Source organism: Lonchura striata, chromosome 7 (genome assembly GCF_050655825.1).
Source record: "Lonchura striata isolate lonStrDom1 chromosome 7, ASM5065582v1, whole genome shotgun sequence".
Classification (NCBI taxonomy): Eukaryota; Metazoa; Chordata; class Aves; order Passeriformes; family Estrildidae; genus Lonchura; species Lonchura striata.
In genome coordinates, this window is record NC_140709.1 from 6,767,104 (window position 1) to 6,789,373 (window position 22,270).

Below are 22,270 nucleotides of genomic sequence, written 5' to 3' on the forward strand. Positions count from 1 at the left end.
CTGAAGGGTTTCCTTCTGGGGAAGAAGCTTAACCTAAATTTTAGTTACCAGTAAATCAGGAATTGGCCGGTGTAATTAATTTTAAAGAAGCCACACAGTTAAAGAGCAGATACAGGTCTTTATCATACTTACCCCACTGTCTGAGGGAACACACAACCTGGAAAGCAAAGTCTGTGACAAGATTTTACCTATTAACTTTCCTTCATCCTGAAAGACATATTTCTACTTCATAGAACTTTATGTGAGGAGAAAGACTCTGATTCCTGTCCCCCTCAAAAAAGTTTTAGGTTAACACGTGGGATCCTGTTACTAATAGCAGAACTCAACTCAATGTAGCCACAATGTCCTTCTTGGCTCAGAGTGTGAAAGGAGGACATGGAAAAGCATGGGAATACTGAGAGCCAACAGTACGTTCATATTTATTGAGTAACGTCCACAATACTGTAGCTGTTTGTACATTTGTAAAGTAACGCTGATCTGCTGATTCTCATTCAAACAGATGAAGGTCACTGTAAAGCAACATTGGCACAGGTGAGGAGCCAGAGGTGACAGAGCTGTCCCCTCCTCTCCCATGGATGACAGGGAGTGCAGACAAATAGCCTCGCTAAACAGCAGTGAGCTGCTCACAGTGAAACACCTCCAGGGTGTCATTTCCATCCAGCTTTGGCCCTTGCACAAACAGAAGGATATAAAGTATCCCAACCCCTCAGGGATCCACTGCAGGTTCTCAGTCAGACTCCCTGTCCACTTAGGTCTGTCTGGGAGAAGTGATGAGATCTGGACAACCAGGAGAGTTTAGCACAAACTAGAGTATGAACTGTACACTTTAAATAAAAATAAGGCTATTTCAGAAGCACTTGAAACAGTGATTAACCAAAAAATACTGGGCTCTGTGATTATGATTAGTAATAAATATAAATCACTTAATGTTTATATATATCAATTTAAGTAGGCTAATGTCACTTGATAAAGTCTGACCCTGAAGTGTAAAGCAGCACATTCTGCATGAATTTCAACATGGATATTTGCACACAGCCCATTCAGGTCCGTAATTAAGCTAACGCAAGGAAAGGAAAATACGCTCCCTTGGGACAGAGAGGTTGAAACCACTCCTGAAGCCATTCCAAACCTCGGAGATGAGTTGCTCCAGCCCCCTCTCGCGGCGGCCAGTCCCAGTCCTTGGGAAGCAGCGCACGCCAGTGCCTCTGCAGCGCTCCCCGGCCGCACGGGCTGTCAGAAGAAGGTGGTGTCCGCCGAGAAGGCGCCGGCCAGGCGGAAATCCTCGCGGGTCAGCACGCTGTACATGCGCTGCGGCAGCGCCTTGGAGTAGGGGGCGGGCCGGGGCAGCGAGGCGCGCAGGATCACCTCCCGGCCCGCCGGCGGGGGGAACTCCGACTGCACCCCCTGCCTGCGCTCCTCCTGCGAGCCCGAGCGCCGCAGCTCCTCCTCCAGCGGCGGCACCCCGGGGACCTGCGACAGAGCACAGCGACAGGGCAGGCTGCTGCCTAACACTGGCATTCGGAAAACTGCTCTCGGAGGGAGGTTAGAAATGGGGAACACAACTAGAGGCTTTATGTGGACACAGAGCAAAGCACTAATGGCATGCTAGGAAATAAAGCAAAGTAACCAGATGAAAGAACTCTCGTGTGGATGGTGAAACTGCCCAGCTGAAGTTCTGATGTGGCAGTGTGAAGCAAGGGTTGTGACTGGAGGAAATGGCCCCTTCTCAGACAGGGTGCTCTCCTCAGCTCCCTGCAGCTACAGAAGGCCAAGGCAGCCTCCACTTCAAAATCATCAGTGCTACTACTGCAGTCCTGACAGTGACCTGCCTTTCAGCCTCCAACACTATTGCAGGATGGGCTTTTCATGGCCAGAGAGCCTTGCTGAAATTCCTCTGCAGAGTGAGCGAGCCCCTGCACAACCCCAAGGGCTGCTCACTGCCTCAGAGCCAGGCAGCAGGAAGGGCTGACATGCCCAATAACCATTCCCTAATAACATATACCTATGGATACACACACCCCCACCAATACCCTAATGGGGTCCTTCCTAATTCAAACATGTACAACTCCACACTGGCACCATCACTGAGTGTGGTAGAAGCCACTGGCTGCCCCCTGTGATCCTTATCTGCTGCCCCTCTGCTCCCAGCCCTCCCCCAGGAGTGAGGGCAGCCAGCCCTGCTTGGCTCTGCAGGCTGTGCCACAGAACCCACCAGGGACAAGTGCCACATGTTCCCACAATAACAGCTTGAGGAAACCAACAGAGAAGATCTTCCCTGTGCTACACTCAACACAGTTATTCTGCTTCTTTCCCAAATATTTATGTCTAGAAAGTTCCATAGCTTCAGGAAGCACTAGTGTTGGGAATGCAGCATCCAGCTAATTGTTCATCACCTCCTTCCCCCAAAACATCAACAAACAGTGGTGGCAACAAAGAATATAAAGGCATGGCCACATACTTCAGCATCAGAAAACATTAATACTCACTTGAATAAATATTTTTGTTTGTTTTTTTTGAGAGGGTTTTTTTCAGTTTTGTTTAAAAAACATTTCTCTATAATATGCATTATTAGGCTCTGAAAATAAAGTGTGAATGCAGGGAAACCATTCTGGAAACACAAAATTACTTTTATGCTCAACATGTGAACACCAGTACAAACTAAATCTGGCTGCTGCACTATATCCACCAGAAGGTTCAGCTCTGTGTAGAGAAGATGAGAGGGAAAGGAGGGACAAAGTCGGTTACCTCATCAGAAGATTCAGTCAGCTTGGAAAGGGATGAGAAAAGAACCAGTAATGAAAGACAGAAACAAAGGCAAGTCAGAGGTGACTTACAAGAGGTTAGGAGGAGACTGTAGGTTTAAGAGACATCATGCACTCCAAGAACATGCACTGGCTATCAGAATTTTCCTGAGAAAACTCAAGAACAGAACACATTATACACAGCTCAGAGAGGAGTCCAGATTCAAAAGGTAATGAACAAGGAACTAATTTCACTTCTATTTACCAAACAGCTCTCTACTGAAATAACTCATGGCAGGTTAAACACAAAGTGGGGTTTGTAGCAAGTTGGTTCCTGTCCCACTAAGAAAATTTAATTTAACACTGACCAGCTACTAGTGGGAAATACCTGTAACCTTGCTTTAGTTAGTGGTGTTTCAAAACAAAACCCTAGAAATTTGTACATATCCTAAGGGTAGAAACTTAGATTTGAAAACTCACTGCCTCTCTTAAAGAGGCAAGTGCATATGTATGCATCACTTACAGGGCACAGTCTTGGGCTTTAAAGGTGGCTGGTTAGCAGGTTCAAGTTTGCAAACACAATTTCCCTAGCAACTAGAAGAATAAAAGAAGTCCTGATTTTCACTCCTCAGAATAACCATGGTCTGTTTTCAGAATGGTCCTTTTTATGCTAAGTTGCAAAATACAGATTATTACAAAAGCATTGATCCCTTTAAAGTGTTTAACACCCAATCACAACATTTTTCCAGCAATTATTTCCAAATGGGATTTCAGGCTGCTACCTTGTTATTACCACTGTAGTTAAATTGAGTTAGAAAATCTGATGCTATGAACAGGTAATTCTGATAGAAACTGAAGGCTGACTGCAGCCCATGATGTTTGGAAACCAATACTTTCAGACTAATTATTCCAAAGACTGCTTAAGAGAAAACGGCAACATTTATATCAATATCAGTAAGAGAAGGATCTCCAGAAAATAGATGCAACACTGGCAATAGGTAAACTGAAAAAGAACTGAAACTTCCTAAGCATACTGGTTTCCACAGAAAAAAATCTCATGTATTCCAAGCGTAAGCCTCAGTTTAAGAAGTTACCCCTTCTAAAATATCTAGTATTATGGCCTGTTTCTCTGCATTCCTCTGTGAAACAGTCAACACTTGACTTTGCTGTGTTAAGGCAGAAATTTGTCTTGCCTTAATAGCATCACTGATGTTACCATTTGCAGTACATAAAGCATTACTGACACCTCTGTCTACCCAGCTGGCTTCAACTGTTTAACATCCCAGCTCGCTCAGTCTTCCTTGGTCTTGCAAGGTTCTGTTACTGCCAAAATCGTGTTGAACATCACAGAAAACACCTCAAGCACATATATGACAACACATGCAGATATGCAGACAAAATACACTGGCACCGTATGGTAACTCATTGGCTCATTCTGGTTCAATCAGAAGTGTCTGCAGCACAACCCAGAGCACTCCCTTACCCTCTGAGCATTCACAAACAGCTTGTGAATGATGCTGCCAGCAGGTCCTCTTCCTGCACCAACAACTGACACCTCTGGCTGCTCCAGGAGACTGTTTACAAATCTGATGGAAAAAAATTATTCAAAAGGAAAAAGGAATGGTTAATCCTTGGCCAGATCCAGTGCGCTGACTTAAACAAGCTGTTTCCTGTGCCAAGGCCTTCACCAAGCATAATTTGCTCAGACTGAGACCTGGCAGACTCTCTTGGTTCTCTATTCTAAAAGTTTAAGGACAAAATTCTCCTCTCAGTTATCTAAGAATGAAACCCAGGCTCCTAAAGCACATGCATAAAATCTACAGGAAAGCTTCCATGGTGTTGGCCATGCAGAACTATTCACAATGTGGCAATTTTCTTTAGCACACAGACATTATTTTGGTCAGACACATCTCTGAACTCCCAACATGTTCTGCACAAATGTCATTTCTCCCTCCCAGCACAGCAGCAAGAAGTTAACTTGGGTTTTATAACATATTAGTCATCTTGAGCAGCAAGTAAATAACCTGACAGCAGGTAGTGATGGAAGGAAACAGTCCTTGTCACTTTCCATCCAGAGCCACTCAGTGATGTTTCACATCAGCAAGGAGACAAGAATAAGAAAACAACTGTGGAAGGGGCTATTTCATTCCATAATAGTTATAAAAAATAATAAATTTCTAGTCTAAATTTTACTGCTGTGGTAACAGAGTTCATCAAATATACCTTTTATATACAAATAGAAAATATTAGTCCCCAGGACTGTCAAGCTACTATCAAATTCTATTAAAAAAATCTGGATCAAATTTCTCCAAAGAGATACTTAATTGGAGGAGCACTGAGGGTACCCACACACATCATCTCTGGACAGTCTAGTGTCAGGGATACCCAAATATCATTCCCAAGTACTTCTTTATTGTCACCATTGTCCCAAGTTTTGAAAGTACAGACAAGGGCATCAGAGGAAAAACAAAACAACACAGTGAAAAATAAGAATTCAAAAAAAACCAGTCACCTTTGTAGGTCTTCTTTCTCCTCTTCATTTTCACATTTCTCTACCCCAAATTTTGCTTTTAGAGACCTTGCCCTGGCAATGATGGCTTCCACACTCATAATCTGAGCAATGATTTCCTGCAAGAGTTTAATAATCGGGAAAATGAAAAAGATGTTCTTTTAACATTGCCACGAACAGTGCAAAAAGTCAGTCAGGTTTTCAGCCCCAGCCACTATAAAAGCCTTACTTCCAATTTCTTGTCCTCTGGACTAGGAAACCGTAGCACTTTGCTGGAATGGGATATTATCTGCTTAATAATCTTCTTAACTGAAGATATATCTTCTACTGCTTCTATTATAAGGAAAGAAACAAAGTTGTAATTACTTACTGCATCACTGTTTCTACTTAAATATCTTAATAATTTAACATTATTTACCTTCTTCCTTTACCTTGAGTACAGCTGCATGGATGATACAAGGCAGGAGATGCCTTGCAAGGTCAGCTGGTTTCTGAACTGCAAGGTAATGAAGTACCTGCAACATTAGAAAATTTAATATTTTAGTGATCAAATCTACTTCCCAAAGATAAGGCTACCTTGGAAAGATGTGAATTCACAAGAATGGAACACCACTGTAAGACTTGAGAGGCAGTTTTACATGAATCTGCCCAACAGGTTAGAATGAAACTAAAAATAACTGCATTAGGAAACTAAAATGTTCCTAATGCATGTGCAGGTAAAAATCTGGTTTATTTACTAATAATTTAAAGAAATACCTCAGTAACATTGCATACTTTTAGGTAAATCAAACACACTCCTGTACAGCAGCAGGAATTTCCAATCAACCCTAAGCCATGCACTAAATAGTTCTGTAACTCTGAGGACACAGTGCAGGGGCCTGTCAGTGTTTAAATGCTGCAGGAGATGGAAGGGCTGTAGGGAGTCCAGACTGGCACCAGCCCCAAAGCTTTCACCTTCTCAGCCTCCCTGGTGTCATCAAAAAGCCTCTTCTGCCTCCGAGCTGGGACTGGCTTTGCTGTCTCCCAGGCCTCCACCCACATGTTGCTGGGAATCTTCATCCGGGCACTCAGCTCGCCCCGAATGACTTTATTCCCCTTCTCATCAATCACTTCCTCCTCGATGTAGTCCCGAGGTGAGTACCACCTCACAAAATCCTCCAGACAACAGCCAGGATTAGCTGCCTGCAGGGAGGAGAGGACAGAAAATTTGTTCCTGAAAAATATTATAAAAACATGACAGCCTGGGTAGGAGGGCAACATGGCTTAGTGGGTAGAGCACAGAGTACAGACAAAACTCAGGAAATTCTTTTGTCCACAGCCAACAAACTGTACACTAGGACAGAGGGAATAAAGCATAAACTAACACAATGGCATGGGGTGAAACCCACATCAGACACAAGTAGAAAAAATCACCTTCTCAATTACCCACTACATGTACATTCATTACATTCATCAATTATTTCAGGCAAGCACAAAATTATGCTGCTAAGATTCTACCTGGCACCAGCCACATGCAATAAATAGGAATTTTCACTAAGCTTATCCCATTAAAGACTAAAAGAATCAACTGGCTGCCTAAGTATGTTTTCAGCACTGATTTTCCATCTTTTAACACTCCAGTGACAAAATTCACCATTTCTTCTTTTCAAAAGGAACTTAAAAAAAATCTTCCCAAACAAAAATAACTTCATTTTTCATAAACGGAGTATCACCATAATTAACTACACCTATAGATCCAGAACATAAAAGGAATCCCAGTTTTCAATTTGATGTACCTATGAAGAGTGTACTTGTGCTTCCAATTATAGTTCTCTGTTTTTACTTTGAGATTTTAGACTACTTGCACCATATAAATAAAACTTATATATATATATCCAATATGTCATGAGTCACTGTTAATATACTGTTGTATTATAAATACTCCAATTGTACAGCACATTATATCCTTTTACCATAAAGACTGCAAAAATTTAAAACATATATATATATTGCTACTTCTTTACAGAATCTCCAGCCTTTTTAGTGTTGAGCTCCTATGATGACAGCAGTGGATGTGCTCTTAGCTCCCTCTGCAGAGCTCAGACAAGAAATGAAACTCAAACCCACAGTTAGTGCAGTCTCAACCTGATGAATGTCTGTTTTAATTCACAATTGATGAACTGTATGTTTGATGTATTTTTTCCCTACCCACAGACATCGTGTAAATTTACTGGGACGTTAGAGCATAACAGATCACATCCTCATAGACTTTGAAACGTGCCAAGAGTTTTCCCAATAGGTTTTAATTTTCAACTTGAAACTAACTGGAAACGGTTTTGTGGAGAAAAAAACTTAGAAACCTTCAGAAGTGTCCAACATGAGCAAGAGGGAGAGTTTGCTGAGGAAGAAAGCAATCTAGTTTCACAGCAGTGCTACCTTGAAGGACTCCATGTCTGAGAGCAGGCAGGCGCTCTGCATGCGCGCCCGCAGGTGCGCACCCTCTGCGGACGTCCCCAGCTTGGCCAGCACCTCCGACTGCTCCTCCAGCAGGTCTTCAGTCATGGGGGCTGGCTCCTGCCACAGCAAACACAGCGTTACTCACAGCCCCTCCTGCAGTCAGCCCGGGGCAAGGCAGGAGGAGCAAGAAGCTCCTTCTCGCCCCAAGTTCACTCTGATTTGTTTGTACTCAGAGGAAATTATCACAACTTTCTACAATTTAAACAGTTCAGCCTCAAGCTGTGTATCTCAAGAGGACACTAACAAAAACTAAACAGAAAATACCCTGGAAATGAAGTACCAATATAAGGATATATTGCTAAAATGCCAAAATCCTAATGAAATCCTGGAAATGTTTGACTGGTACAATTTGCTGAGATGGATGAAAATCTACCCAAAGCAATGCAGAATTTTTGCTGTTGATACTGTCAGTACATAATTAATTGAGAACATTTTGCCTGACTACTCTCTGCTCATACATTTTATCCAAGCAAAGAACACTAATTAGAAATAATTTCTCTCAAGAGAATGAAAACCACTGTATTCTTCATGCATGGCTGATTTCAAACTACTTTCTGTGGCAGCACCACTTTGTATTTCATCCCTGGTCACTCTGCAGGAAAGCCTGTTGATGTCAGGTAACATTTCTAGTTGTTTGATGATAAACCAGCCGTAGAGAATGGCATCAAACCTAATGACTATGGCCTTTTAGATGTGAGATGAGAAATTATGAAAAAACCAAATACAGCAGCAAAACTGATCCAGTACTGTGCAAAGTCAGGCAGAGATCTATGTAGTGCAAGGACCACAGCAGTTCCTATTTTATAGGAAAGAAAGTAAGGAGGGGATGGAAGATGCCTCAAGAACTGGAAATAAAAAGAACCCCAAATTAAAGGTAGGCAAGGAAGTTTAATTATTGTTTGAATATACTGTTTGAAGTGAAATTTGATATGGACACTCACTCTCAAATAAAACAAAGAATATGTGAGATTAGCAGCCTCATTAAGTTTTAAAAATTAAAAACAAGGTATTAGGTCAAAAACACTCAGCAATTTAACAACAGACGAGGCTGCAACCTGCAAACTATTTGCAGTTTCACAATCCCAGGTATGAAGCACGTTCTGTGTATTCTACTGCACATCTGGTCAGCTGCTGCTCCCTCACCTGTGTTATGGGAACGTAGAGAGGTTCTCCTGGATGCAGCAGCATCAGTTTTCCATGTGGGTGCAAACGACCTTCTGGTTTTAAGTTTACGGACTCTTTTGCTCCTTTCTTGCCATTTTCCTGTCCATTTCCTTTAAGATCTTCTGTGTCACTGAGACATTCAAAAAATTCCTCTTCACTGTCACTCCACGATTCCCAAGACTTGCCAAATTCTTTTTCCTTGTCAGGGTTATCTACAGAGTGGTCTCCTCCTTTGGCACCATCACCAGAAGCACCACCAGGTGAACGATCAGACATGCTCCCCCTTTTCCCCTCATCTCTTGCTTTCTTCCTTTCGATGCAACAATTTAGCATCTAATTTAACAAGTTAAAGGAACAAAAAATAATTGTTCAGGTATTATTTCCCACATGGAGACAATCATACAGAAAAACCTGTAGAGCCACTGAAAAGGTCTTACAATTCTAAAGATAAAAATTTCACTGAACTTGTTGCTATAACAAAATTTTTTTCAAGAAATTAATTCCACAACCAAAAACACAAGCACAACTAAATCTACAAGACCAATATATTTAGCTAGTCATTGCTATCATTTTGACAGTTTCCTTAGGGGAAAAATCATTCTTAAATTTGGGATATTTTACCTGAAGTTTCTGGTGCAGTAAACAACATCGCAGATCTGGAGAGCCATTAGCTAATCTAACAAAAGGTAGAAGGGTAACCATTATTAAGTTGAACCTTTCACACCCATGTGGTCTTAAATCACATGAAATCTAAAACGGGGACAAATACCCACATTGAACCCACCCCCACTATTTTAACTACACAGCTCTTCTATTGTCTCAGTAGACAAGTCCAGAAATTTAAAGTCCATACATTTCCCAGAGGTCATTTCAGGAGCTCAGGAAACACCCTGCATTCCTGGTCAGTTTTCCAAATGGAAGTTTAAAAGATAAGTGCTTTCCAACAGGAATTAAGCATCTTTGACTGTACTTTTAAAACTGCAATGATACAGTGGAGTCCTTGCTATATATCTGATCTTCTATTTTATCTGCTAGTGTAACCATTTCAAAGTACAAACTAGTGACTAAATAGCCAGTCTGTTACATCAACAAAAAACCCCAAACCAGCAGGACCTTGGAACAGCTCCCTTAGAAGACAGGTGAAACTACACCACAGTAAGATTTTTTTCCCCACCCTCAAATCACACAGTGGAGTGAATGTCTAAGTTGAGCTTCCCCAGGCACCCCAAAGTTTTCAAAGGAGGGCACAGATGCTTTTCCCTACTCCCTGCCCTTTCTTGCATTAAGGAAATAGATAGTTTTTGTTTTTTAAATTGCAAATACTATCTCTGTTTAATTACCCTATCTCAAAGTCACAGTGACCCCACTCAGCTCCTGGAACAAAGACCATTTTCTATGACCAAGGAGCAACAACAAGTCTCACCCTGGAATAAGGTAGTTGTTCTCCCATCTGTAACGCATTTCCAGCACAAACTCTTGCCAAAGATGTGCCACTCCTTTGACTCCTCCATGGTAGAAGTTTATCATACAAAGACATAAAGCTAATTTGTATGTCAGACTGTCAGATGGAGCAGACTTAAACTGACTGAAGAGATTCTAGGGAAGAAATAAAAGAAAGCAAGAAATACAGAAACAATGGCGTTGTTTTCCAAAACCATGTGATCTCTTTCCTGTTTGTCAATATAAGTGGCTAAGCAACATTTTAAGCTTAGAGATACCAAAAACTACAGTCTTTGAAATAAAAAAGAAATTAGAAGGAAACAGGAATCATCACTATTTCTACTCAGAGATTCCACAAAGGTAAATTCATCTTTCCAAAAGCTGAATATTACAAAATATAGGGCAAGCACAGCAAAGTCTGTATAAACATACTCTCAAAATTGCTTTCTCTCTTGTGTCACTCAACAAAACTTACATAATCTTCAGTCTCTGGAGGAGGATTGTTTCCTGCTGAAGTGCTGGCTCTGTTTTCAAATACATCTGCAAGTTTGTCAGCAGCATCAGGAAATAAGAACTTGAAGAAAAAAAAATTAAACCTTCCATCAGTATGGTCTTCCTGCTTTTCCCACTTTCTCCATAAAGCTACTGCTGGCTTCATACCAGCATCCCTACAATTAAAACTGTCAGCAGAGTTCAGAGATTAGGTTTAGCCCACTTATAGTACACAGACTTGTAACAACTTGGGCTGTTCCAAGAAGCTGATAAATGCAATTCAAATACTAGAATTGACATCGGGTATCTTTAAATCTGCTGTAGGCTCTAAACCAGATGCATCAGTGCCTGAAGTCCACGTGAATCTGAATCCACATGCAGGGACAGCTCACTCACCAGGAGAATGGTGTTGAGCACATCATTGTTCAGAGGAGACTCATCCACACCTCTGTGCTTGCGGATCTTCTTCTTGGCACTGTGAACCATATTTGTGACTGATAATTTGGGGATCGGGACTGGTGCTGGCTCCGTGAGCTTCGACAGCGCGTGGGTGATATCAGCAACCTCTAACAAATAAAATAAAACCAATTAGAACAAAATAAAATAAAACCCCGAACACTAGAACATGTCTCTTCAAAAGTTCACCTGTTCATCAGCCTATTTATCTTATACTGATATTTAGCCCCTTGTGAACCAGAGCTACACCTCTGCTGCCAGGTTCCGTGCCTGACATTCATTGTTCTTAGCAAATACAGGCAGCAGAAGGAGGCTCAAATGAGTCACAGACTGTCCTTGATTTAATTCACCAAATAAAGTCCAGACTGAGCTGGCTGCAAGTAGTGCCTGCTGTAGCAGCACTGCTGCAGAGTTACCAACAAAGTATGCCAAAAGCCTGCTGAAAACTCAGTATTTAAACCTTGTTTAAACATCATAGCAATAAATACACTGCAGGTAGCAAAGACTGTTCCAGCATATACTAAAGTTTTAGATCAAAATTAAATAAATCCCATATTAATCATTGGCCTCACATAGTATAAGCACAATTCTGGTTTAGAGTCCTTAGGTAAACTTCTCAAATCAAAAGACTGGGTCTTTTTCAGAGCTGCTGCTGATAAACTCTGGAATGTCTCTTACAATAAACTGAATTAACATTGTTATAAGGACAGCTGACAAATTTAAGTGAATAATTAGAAGCAGCCTGAAAAAGCCCATCTTGGCAAGCCTAGAGCAAAGAAGGGATAAAGGAACTGTATGTCAAGCACTATGAGTAATACCCACCCCTCCTCCTCAGTCTAACACATTTTTAAGCTCACTAGCAAGCTCCTTCAAAACTAAGATCAAGTCAACCAAGGAAAATACATTGACACAGGCCATATTTGGAGGGAAGAACAGGTAACAAGCAGCAGGAAGGAAGGGAATTTTCACTGTATACAGCAAGGAAAGCCAAAGAGAGGGACAGAGACATCAAAAAGATGGCAGTACTTATATAGTTGGGATAAAGCCTGACTTGCTGGTAAAGATCATTTGGGAAGTTTTAATTTTCTTAAAGTCCTTAAAATGGAGAGGATGAGACCAAAGCCTTTCAAACAGATTAAAGACTCTTTAAACTGGCTGTTAACATGTACTACAGAGTACAATAAAAAGAAGAAAGAAGTGGAAAAAGAATAAGTACATAAAACTATACAGACAAATCTGACATGCCCTATAACCAACTTACGTACACTCTAGTCAAATTTTAAGCTTTTATATTCGTGTAAAAAGAAACAGCCACAACATTAATAGAGGCAATTGTCCCTCTGGGACTCTGGGAGCTAAACTTGTCTAGAATTCATGAGAAATTTCACCATGAAGCCCTGGCCAGAAAATTCTCAGGAGTATGTGTAAGAGTTATAAATACCAGTCAAGATAAGGGTACAGGGAAGGTAACTAACACAAAACAATTAAATACAAATACCACAAATCAACTGGATTTTAGTTTTACCTTTTCCTTCCTCATCAAATGCAGACCTTCCAAGTATCTCATCTGTCGACTCCTTCCGACGGCAAAGCTTGAAGAATTCAGTAAGGAAGTCACCTGGAAGAGGAACAAAGCTCCTGAACTCAGCCAAAAATCTCACTGAACAATGAGCAACACTCAAAATTCTGCCCCAAGGACAGTAATTTTTTATCTTTTCTTCTGAAAGAACTTCTGATAATTTGTTTTGAAGCACAAATATCTTATGCACAACATTCACATAATTAAATTATCTGAAGCACAAAACCCACATAATTAAAGCTTAGGTAAATGCACACCCAGGCAGCTGTTGGCCACCTCTCCAGAGCGCAGCTCTGCCTGCACTTTAATTCACCCAAAGCAAGATGAAACTTGGAGAGTTCTGAAGCCCTTTTCCCCACAAGCTTAAAGGCAAGGACAGATAGAGGAGTACAGCTCTCCACAAGTATTAATCCTCCCTGCCGCAAGGTTGGTTGAACTAAGGAGATGGATACATGCAAAACACACTTAATAAAATGGGAAGATTCTAGGAAATCTACATTTTCACAGAACACAGAGAAAATTCTTATTCTCTGGAATCTGGTGAAATAAGAACAGCAATGAATTTCACCATACACAGACACAGAATAAACTACAACAGGAACTTATGTATTTGCAAAGCTTGTGTTCTTGAAAAAGAAACCCAAAATACTGTTCACTCAAAAAAAAAAATGAGGGAAGTGATCAAACAGGCCATCAGGTAATCAACAACTCAACCCTAACTTCATAACTTGGTAGTTTTAGTGTAAAAGCTGCAAGAGAAGACAGGAAATTCAGATGTCTTACCCAATAGACACTGAGGGTTATCTGCTTTTCTAACTCTCACAGACCACTGGGGTGCTTGAAGTGGATCCAGGTCACTTGGGGGAAAAAAAAGTTTTAAAAAAGAAAAAGAAAAAAGAAGAAAAAGAAAAAAAAAAGAAAACCAAATGCCACTGTAAGTATTGGAAAGATTAGTATTAAATTCTCAATAAATGTCATAACCAGTGAGGTCACAACATTACACAGGAGAACATGACAAACGAGCAAGAGTCCCTATTCTCATGCATGCATGACATGAACAAGAAATACTTCTTCCTCTTTAGCAGAAAATCTGGATGATAGTTTTTGGGAGAGGGATATCAAGCACTGAATTCATTTTACCTTCCATGCTCCACTATCATCTTTCCCAAGATACACAAAATTCTCAAGTCTAGCATGAGAATATGTTCAAAACCAGGAGTCCGTGTTCTGTTCAGATTACAACACAATAATATTTTCTCACAGAAATGCACTTCAAAAGGTGTTTTCCCAAATTAGATGTTCTATCAGCTGACATTAGCATTCCTCAAAATGGGTTCTTTTTCACATGTAAAGCCACACAGTGTTTGAAATTACACTAAGATGCAGCAGTGAGCAAAAAAAACCACACTTATTTGCACCTCAGACAAGATACTTACGAATAAACATCGTTGTCAACAATTATCCCTTCTGCCAGGTGAGGCCATGTTGTAGCTAAATGCAGCTCACTGAAACAAAACAAGAGTTCAGTCTTCCAGTGATAGCAGGAAGTGTTCCCTCCATCACAGTTAATGTTTTGAAAGGTATTTTTGATAGTTCATATTTGATTGCCTCTTTGTTCTCCAGTAAGTTTTCTCACTACACACATGAGAGCAAGTCCAACCCTTGCATAAAAGCACATAATTTTTAAGGTTTCTCTTGAGGTATATTTCAAGATAATAATTTCAGAGATAAATGGGGTACTGCAGAAGTTTACAGTAAAAGCCACATGAGCCTGAACTCTGAATATCATCAGACAATTTTACAAATGGTCTTATTTGCCATTAAACCATTTCCCTTCACAGATGCTTCTGATGCACTTGAATAATTAAGTATCTGTTGGACATGCTAAGTGGTAGGAAATAACACCCTTAAGTCCTCCATTAAGGAAGTTATAAAACAGTTTTCTGAAGTCTTCTCTTACCTAATAGGATCTTCACAGGCACCAAATGGTAACTTCCCAAATTCCAGGCCTCCAACTTCTCCCCCAACTAGAGCATCTATATCTGGAGAAAAATCAACACATTCTTCATAAAGAGTTTGTGGAACACTTGCAGGATGACCACAGAAGAGCTGAGCAGCTAAGGCAACTGAGCTAGGAGAACACAAGCCTAACATACAAAGAAACTGCCTCCAACAGAAACTGGGAAGTAACCATGAAACAGGACATTCAAAGGGACAAATAAAATTCTTGTCATTCATATTGAGGGAAGGTTATTCCCTTCATACAGGCAGTGATGATAGCTATAAAGACAGTCCTAAAGATTCAACGTTGGCACACAAACAGACACAAAAGCGCCATAAAAACATTTGGGCAGGAAATCAGTTCCAAGCAGATAAGGAAGACTCTGGAAGAGCAACTCTGCAGAGTGAAAAAACAACTACTTTTAAAAGTTGACAATTTTATTGAAAGAGGACTTAATAAAATAATCTTGGAGATTCCCATAGTCCCAGGTACTCAAAGATGCCTCCCAGCACCCTCAGGCACTTCCCATGTTACAGCCTTCAAATACATAAATCACAACCAGACAGCCTCCACTGAACAAAAATTAAATTGGGCAATAATAATGTATTGTAATGCCATTATAATAATGCTGTTACAGCATCTGATCTGCAATTTTAACTGCATCTGGCAAACTGTTTACAAACAAAACAAGTGAGGTATTAGCACAGATGAAGTAGCTGAATAACTTAATTACATAGTTTCTTCTGCAGAGAAGATAAAAGACATTTAAATTCTTTGGTTTTATTTGAGAAGAGCTAACTGAGTGATAGTATATAAGTTACAGGTCTAGTTCTTCCCAGTGAATATAAGCCACAACTGCATGTAGCAATAGCAGTAAAACTGATGCTCTCCATCTCCAGTTTCTGCAACACACTTTGACACCCTTAACCACAATACTTAGATAACCAAGGGCACATGAGTTCTGTCTCTCCAAATGTACCCTAGATACCTCAAGCTTGTTATGTAAAACTGCTACCAAGTCAAGGAAAGAACTTGGGCATTTTAACTGTTCCAGCACCTTGTACCTAAAACATCACATCACTAATAAAACGGCTGTTAAGGAAGAACTAATATCTACCTTTTTCTTATGGGTTTGTTTACCTTTGAGAAGTTTAATAATTTATTTTCTGCTGCTACCTATATAAAAATAGGTCCATTAAAACCAAATCCTCAATACTCAAGAAAGACAGCACCACCATCAGGAATAAAAGATAATTTTGAGACTACAACTACCTCTGTTTTTCCTAAACAGCATCACTATGGCATAAACTTATCAAGTCTGCTCTATACACTCTAAATTTAGGACTATACATTATTTCTTCCCTTCATGCAAGGTTACTATAACAAAAGACTTTTTCAGCAATTCCTCCTGCACTAAATTTAGTACTGTGTCAACAATAATAAAAATCCAAACCTTTACCTCAAGTGAGGTCCATATAATATTTTCTGCTTTTCCCACTGTTCATACATTTAGATAGTGAAGTACCAAAATAAAGTAATTTATGGAAACAATTGACAAAAACTCCCACAAAGAATTAGCATCTTCTAGATGCTAGATGAATCTAAACACTTCCCTAAGAAATCCAGGGCAGAATTCTTCACAGATTCCGTCACCCTTTTCATTCCACATAAGATACCACTATTTATGAAACATCATTGTATTTCTAAATGCTGACTAGCCCACGTTTCCAGGCACAGCCCTGGAGCCAAAACACCTGTCCAGTCACAAGCTACAACCTGAGAGCATCTTTAAGCTGGCTCATCTATCATACAGAGTGGGATTAGACTAAAGCCTTTCCTGGCACAGCAGAAAATGTTAGAATTCTTCTGGTAAGATAGACAAATATTTTCTTTAGCATTGACTGGCTGTCTGAAAACAAATTATTCTGAGGACACAAGTCTCCTACCTGGTGGCTGCTGTGGCCAGAAGTACTGCTGCCAGTCCTGGAGCACAAAGGTAAGGCGAATAGCCATGCTAACTGGAGGCAGAGGTGTTAAAGGGCAGCCCTTCAAAACAGAGAACAAATTCCATGTGAAGAGCAAATCCTCTCAAACACTCTAGGGGTTGAACAGAAATTATCTATAACATCAGTTTGACACTTACAATCTTGGTTTTGAAGATGTCCAGCAGCCCTGCTAAATGGGTGTACTGGCTGGGCACCTTGCGCAGATGAACCATCTCGAAGTCCGTGCGAACGCCCGGGCCCTGGCACTCGCCGACGTACATGCGGCGCCACTTGTGATGGATCTGCACAAACAGTGGCACCTGACTACAAAACAGGAATACTTCAGATTAAGTGTCCTGCTGTCTTGTGGTCTCTAAAACCAGCTGAAAATTCTAGCACAATTTCAACATAATTTCATCCTTTAAAATATATTTCCTCTTAGACACTTTGAAACACTTCACAGGAATCACAGAAAATCAGTGTTAATGTCATCATTAAACAGAATGCCCAACAAATTGCCATGCCATAATCACAGCCCACTCCATGACTTCACTTATCTCATTTTCAGTATATATAATTTTTGAGGAAGATTAGGAAGTTACTGTTACTACACATAGGGAAGAAATCCTCTTGCAAAAGTGATGTTTTATCAATTACATATTATTCCTACAACTTCTAGTAGCTTTTAACAGCCCTAAAGGTTTTTAAACAATAATAAAAATAAACAAAACATTGATTCAGTCTTTACATATGGGGATTTCTTCAATCCTTCTCTAACAATATTACAGTGCAAATAAACAAAAACCTCTGAATGTACTTTGCTAACAATTTAATACTTTTTCCTCACAAATGCAGTATGCTGGAGTTTTACCTGGACATGTACAAAGGTTTATGCTTTCACATACCAGCCAGTGTTGCCCAGTGCAATGGAAATGGAACTCAGCAAGAGGTTACACTTGGATTCACTAATAACAGCATCGTTATTCGCAGCCGGAGCAATCACTACAAACTCACGTAAGCCATACCTTGAGAGACAAAGAGAAAAAAGTACATTTCTAGTCCCTGACAAGCCAGCTGAAACACGATTCTTAAAAAATATTGTGCCCTGGAGAACCTAATTGTCACCAACAGATCGTGAAATCTGTTCATTTGATGCAAGTACCTCTTTATCTTTAGAGAGGTCAAGAACTGAGTGGGCATGGAGTGCTGCAGATCCTGAACTCACAAACTACCTGAGTGTAACAGCATTACAACACTATAATGTGTTTGACTGGGAGGACATCCAGGTCTAGCAGTCCGGAGGTTTTCCAGTTTATGTTAATAATGACTGAAACTGTTTAAACATAAAATCAATCTCTCTAGAACCAATCCTATTATGTGCCCAAGATTTGCATTACTAAGAATATAATTGTTGTTTGTTAAGGTGGTGCAGCTTTCCTTTATAAGAATGTACCAAGATATTACATATATAAAAGACTGGTTAATGTATGAAATTGAGACAAATATTAAGGGGGGGAAAAAAACCAAATTCAAGATAGGCCCACTATAGTGGGCTTTTTTTGCATTCCTTTCTTGTGTCTAGTACAAAGAATCATTTTACTTAGGCTTTACTTTTAATTGAAAAAACAAATATACAACTGATTGTGCCAGACTTTCCAGCTGCTATGTACATTTGCTGTAGAGATGAGAGGCAGCACACATACCATCTCACCAGACAGTGGGCTCGAGGAGGAAAGTCATTGTTCATGCACAGCAAGTCCTGCATTGGCAGAGGAAGGGCATCTGTGACAAAAATTGATCCATAATCAATGTATCATCACATCCAGCCAGCTCACTTACAATTGCCTTGTTTTAGCACTCTGTGAATGCAAAGCAAACTAAAAACAGAAATGTCAGATCACACTCATGAGACCCCAGAAAATCCCACACAGATGCAAAACAGCACACTGTGGACTCCACATTCTGACACTGTCTTTTGTCATTATCCTTACAGCTATGGAAGGGAACTATCGGGTACCTTCTCCCAGCTCTTCTTTCCCATCTTTGTCACTGAGTTCTTGCAGAAGATAATGATGGGTAACTGAGAATTTGAAGTCTGCAAATGAAATTTCATCTGATTTCTCCTCCCATGTTCCTGTGGTAAATATACCCTGCATATAAAAAAAGAATATAATATCTCATAAATTTAGGTTAATGTTCATTAGTCTTTAAAAATATATTGCCTATGTGATCAATAATGTTGATTCACATTTTTCTACTGCCTAATGGCTCAGCATGATTTAATTTCAATAAGCAATTCTCAAAGCTCTTCATTATAAATGTAGCTGGCTGCTAAAATCCATGTTGCCAATAATCATGTTCATTCCAAAAATTCAATATCATCTTGCATCTTCAGAACTATATGGCAATAAAGATTTGCATCCTCCCATATGCAACTATACATCTGAAGATATGCACCCTCAACTTTGCACAGAGACAGAAATTTCCCACCTGGGATTTTATCTATATATAAACCATTCTGTGTAAACATTACCTTGATATTTACTTTTACCAACAAATGGTTATTTTTATCGACAACTTACAAAACTTGTGTAAGAATAATTTTTAAATAAAAGTACAGCCTGGGAATGTCTAAAAAATCAGCACCGCTTCTCCTACTAAAAGCAAATTGGACAGTATTTTGATCTTTCAAGGTGTTAGGAAGAGAGCTCTGGTCTAGAAAAGAAGACATGCAGGAGTACAGGGATAGCTAAGGTGCAGTTAATTAGATAACATAAGTTTTATTCCAAATACTCTCTACTTGACTAGAATGAAAAGCAATGAGATTCCCCTGGAAACACAGCAGCCATTCCACACAAACCAGCTGAGTTTATCTGCATTACTATGCAGAAGAGCTCATCAATTTCCTCTGCATTTCACAGGACTGAGAAAGCATCACAAAGGCTCTAATTAGACTCTGCAAAAATCTCTCCCATCTATGAAACACACTGAGTCACAAGTAGCACTGTGCAAACCTCAGCCATAAGTACATGAGGTGTGACAAAGACACAAGGTAGGACAGAAAGAGTCCTTAAGTATTTAGAGCAGCTTCAAACATGTTTCCAGATTCAAACTGAGAATTAAAAAACGAATCTACACAAAGATCCCTCTTTGTCAGGGAAACAGCCTGTTTGGCAGATGACCTACCAATGAATTTACAGTAATTGTTTGTCAAATTGACACGTCTACAAGTGAAATTCCCCAATAAAGTCATTATCTGCCACACCTAAGAAAACAGCAATAGATGAAATACATGTATGGATTATTATATTACTAATTAGCAATTCAAATTCTACAGGAAAATTTAGAAGTAACTGACCTTCTCTAGAGGTTTGCCTGAAGAAATCCCAATAAGCTTCCAGTCATTCAGTACTTCTTCTATTTTTGAAATAAATCTATTAGGGAGGGAAAAAGGCATTAATATTTGCTGAACACTAAACCTGTATTATAACTCAGCCACCTCAAAGCAGGCAGTATGTTGTTCTACAATGTTATTCCTTATAAAAGCCCCAAGAACAAACAAACAAGCACCACACCAAGTATCACAGAAAAGCCAGAAAAAAGCCAGAACAGTCTTTCTATGCTTACATTTTACATGATACTTACTTTTAGCTATGAGCATATTTTGACTGTTTTAAGAATCTCACCTTTTTCTTTACCTGGTACAGCAGTGCCTAACATTTAACTCCCGTTTCGTTGTTCACAGATAGATAAGCATTTAAGACAAAATTATCACTAAATTCGGATTTAAAGCACAGCACTTGAAACCTCTTGTCTCCTGCCATAAACGTTATCACTATTAGAAAAAAGTATTTTAAAAAATAATAGATTCACAGGGCAAGAGCATTCTTCGCCTTAAATTTCTTCGTACACTGTTCTACTAACTTTTAAAGGCTTCGGCTATGAGGTGACTGTGTTAACAATCAGACAGCTGCTTCGAAAACACATAAGCCTTCTGCATGTATAGTGTAATCCCTTGCAAACAGGTATTAAACCGGACCTTTCACTAAGTTCAGAAGCAGCTCAACTAGAGCCTCTTAACACGCTCCTCGGCCGCGGCCTGAGCCTACGGCGGAACAGCGGGCAGGGCTCCGGACAGGGCTCCGGGCACGGCTCCGGACAGGGCTCCGGACAGGGCTCCGGGCACGGCTCCGGGCACGGCTCCGGGCAGGGCTCCGGACACGGCTCCGGACACGGCTCCGGGCACGGCTCCGGACAGGGCTCCGGACACGGCTCCGGGCAGGGCTCCGGACAGGGCTCCGGACACGGCTCCGGGCAGGGCTCCGGGCACGGCTCCGGACAGGGCTCCGGGCACGGCTCCGGGCACGGCTCCGGACAGGGCTCCGGGCACGGCTCCGGACAGGGCTCCGGGCACGGCTCCGGGCACGGCTCCGGACAGGGCTCCGGGCACGGCTCCGGGCACGGCTCCGGACAGGGCTCCGGGCACGGCTCCGGGCAGGGCTCCGGACACGGCTCCGGACAGGGCTCCGGGCACGGCTCCGGGCAGGGCTCCGGGCACGGCTCCGGGCACGGCTCCGGGCAGGGCTCCGGGCAGGGCTCCGGACAGGGCTCCGGGCAGGGCTCCGGACAGGGCTCCGGGCACGGCTCCGGGCACGGCTCCGGACAGGGCTCCGGGCACTGCTCCGGACAGGGCTCCGGGCACGGCTCCGGACACGGCTCCGGGCACGGCTCCGGGCAGGGCTCCGGGCACGGCTCCGGGCACGGCTCCGGGCACGGCTCCGGACAGGGCTCCGGGCAGGGCTCCGGACAGGGCTCCGGGCACGGCTCCGGGCACGGCTCCGGGCAGGGCTCCGGGCAGGGCTCCGGACAGGGCTCCGGGCACGGCTCCGGGCACGGCTCCGGACACGGCTCCGGGCAGGGCTCCGGGCAGGGCTCCGGGCGCTCCCGGCCGGAGGCAGCGGTCCCGCCGCAGGGTCCGGCTGCCCCGGCAGGAGCGGCCGCGTCACCGCCGCCGAGCGAGGGGCGCGGCAGCACCTACCTCTCCCACTCGGAGGCGGTGGTGAAGTCCGTGATCTCGAACACCTCCGACTCGGGCTGCGGGGAGAGAGCGGGAGAGGCGGTGAGCGGAGAGAGCAGAGGGAGCAGGGAAGGAGAGTCGGGGAGCGGGCGGGGAGCGGGAGGCGCGGCACAGACACTCACTTCGCTGTCCGCCGCCATCTTGCGCCGCTGCCGGCCCCGCGGCGGAGGCTGCCGGGAACGCGGTGGAGGGCGGTGCCTCCTCACAGCCCGGCCCTCCCTCGCAGCCCGGCGCTCCTGCGCTCCCTCGCAGCCCGGTTTCTTCTCAGAGCGCTTTCTTCCCGGGTTGTGTCGCCTGTCCCGGCGGGGCTCCCGGCACAGCCCGGCTCC

The 22,270-nt window shown here is 42.1% G+C and overlaps 1 protein-coding gene across 3 annotated transcripts; it reads right to left on the reverse strand.

The window, feature by feature from the left end:
* Window positions 1-392: 392 nt before the first annotated feature.
* On the reverse strand, window positions 393-22,101 carry RAB3GAP1 (RAB3 GTPase activating protein catalytic subunit 1). 3 transcript variants are annotated; one of them, XM_077784908.2, is made up of 25 exons: window positions 22,064-22,101; window positions 21,903-21,958; window positions 20,223-20,298; window positions 18,882-19,014; window positions 18,568-18,646; window positions 17,770-17,889; window positions 17,023-17,188; window positions 16,826-16,925; window positions 14,838-14,919; window positions 14,314-14,382; window positions 13,661-13,734; window positions 12,824-12,916; window positions 11,239-11,408; window positions 10,826-10,924; window positions 10,334-10,506; window positions 9,532-9,586; window positions 8,890-9,243; window positions 7,666-7,803; window positions 6,205-6,432; window positions 5,669-5,765; window positions 5,480-5,583; window positions 5,254-5,369; window positions 4,225-4,327; window positions 2,746-2,766; window positions 393-1,470 (listed from the first exon to the last, which is right to left on the reverse strand). In XM_077784908.2, the coding sequence occupies exons 1-25, from the start codon at window positions 22,079-22,081 to the stop codon at window positions 1,234-1,236; spliced, it is 2,961 nt and encodes a 986-aa protein (XP_077641034.2). In that variant the 5' UTR covers window positions 22,082-22,101; the 3' UTR covers window positions 393-1,233. The 3 variants fall into 3 exon arrangements, 2 of the variants coding, with proteins under 2 accessions (XP_077641034.2, XP_077641035.2); XR_014956688.1 differs by lacking the exon at window positions 2,746-2,766 and having other exon boundaries at window positions 5,682-5,765; XM_077784909.2 differs by lacking the exon at window positions 2,746-2,766.
* Window positions 22,102-22,270: the final 169 nt, after the last annotated feature.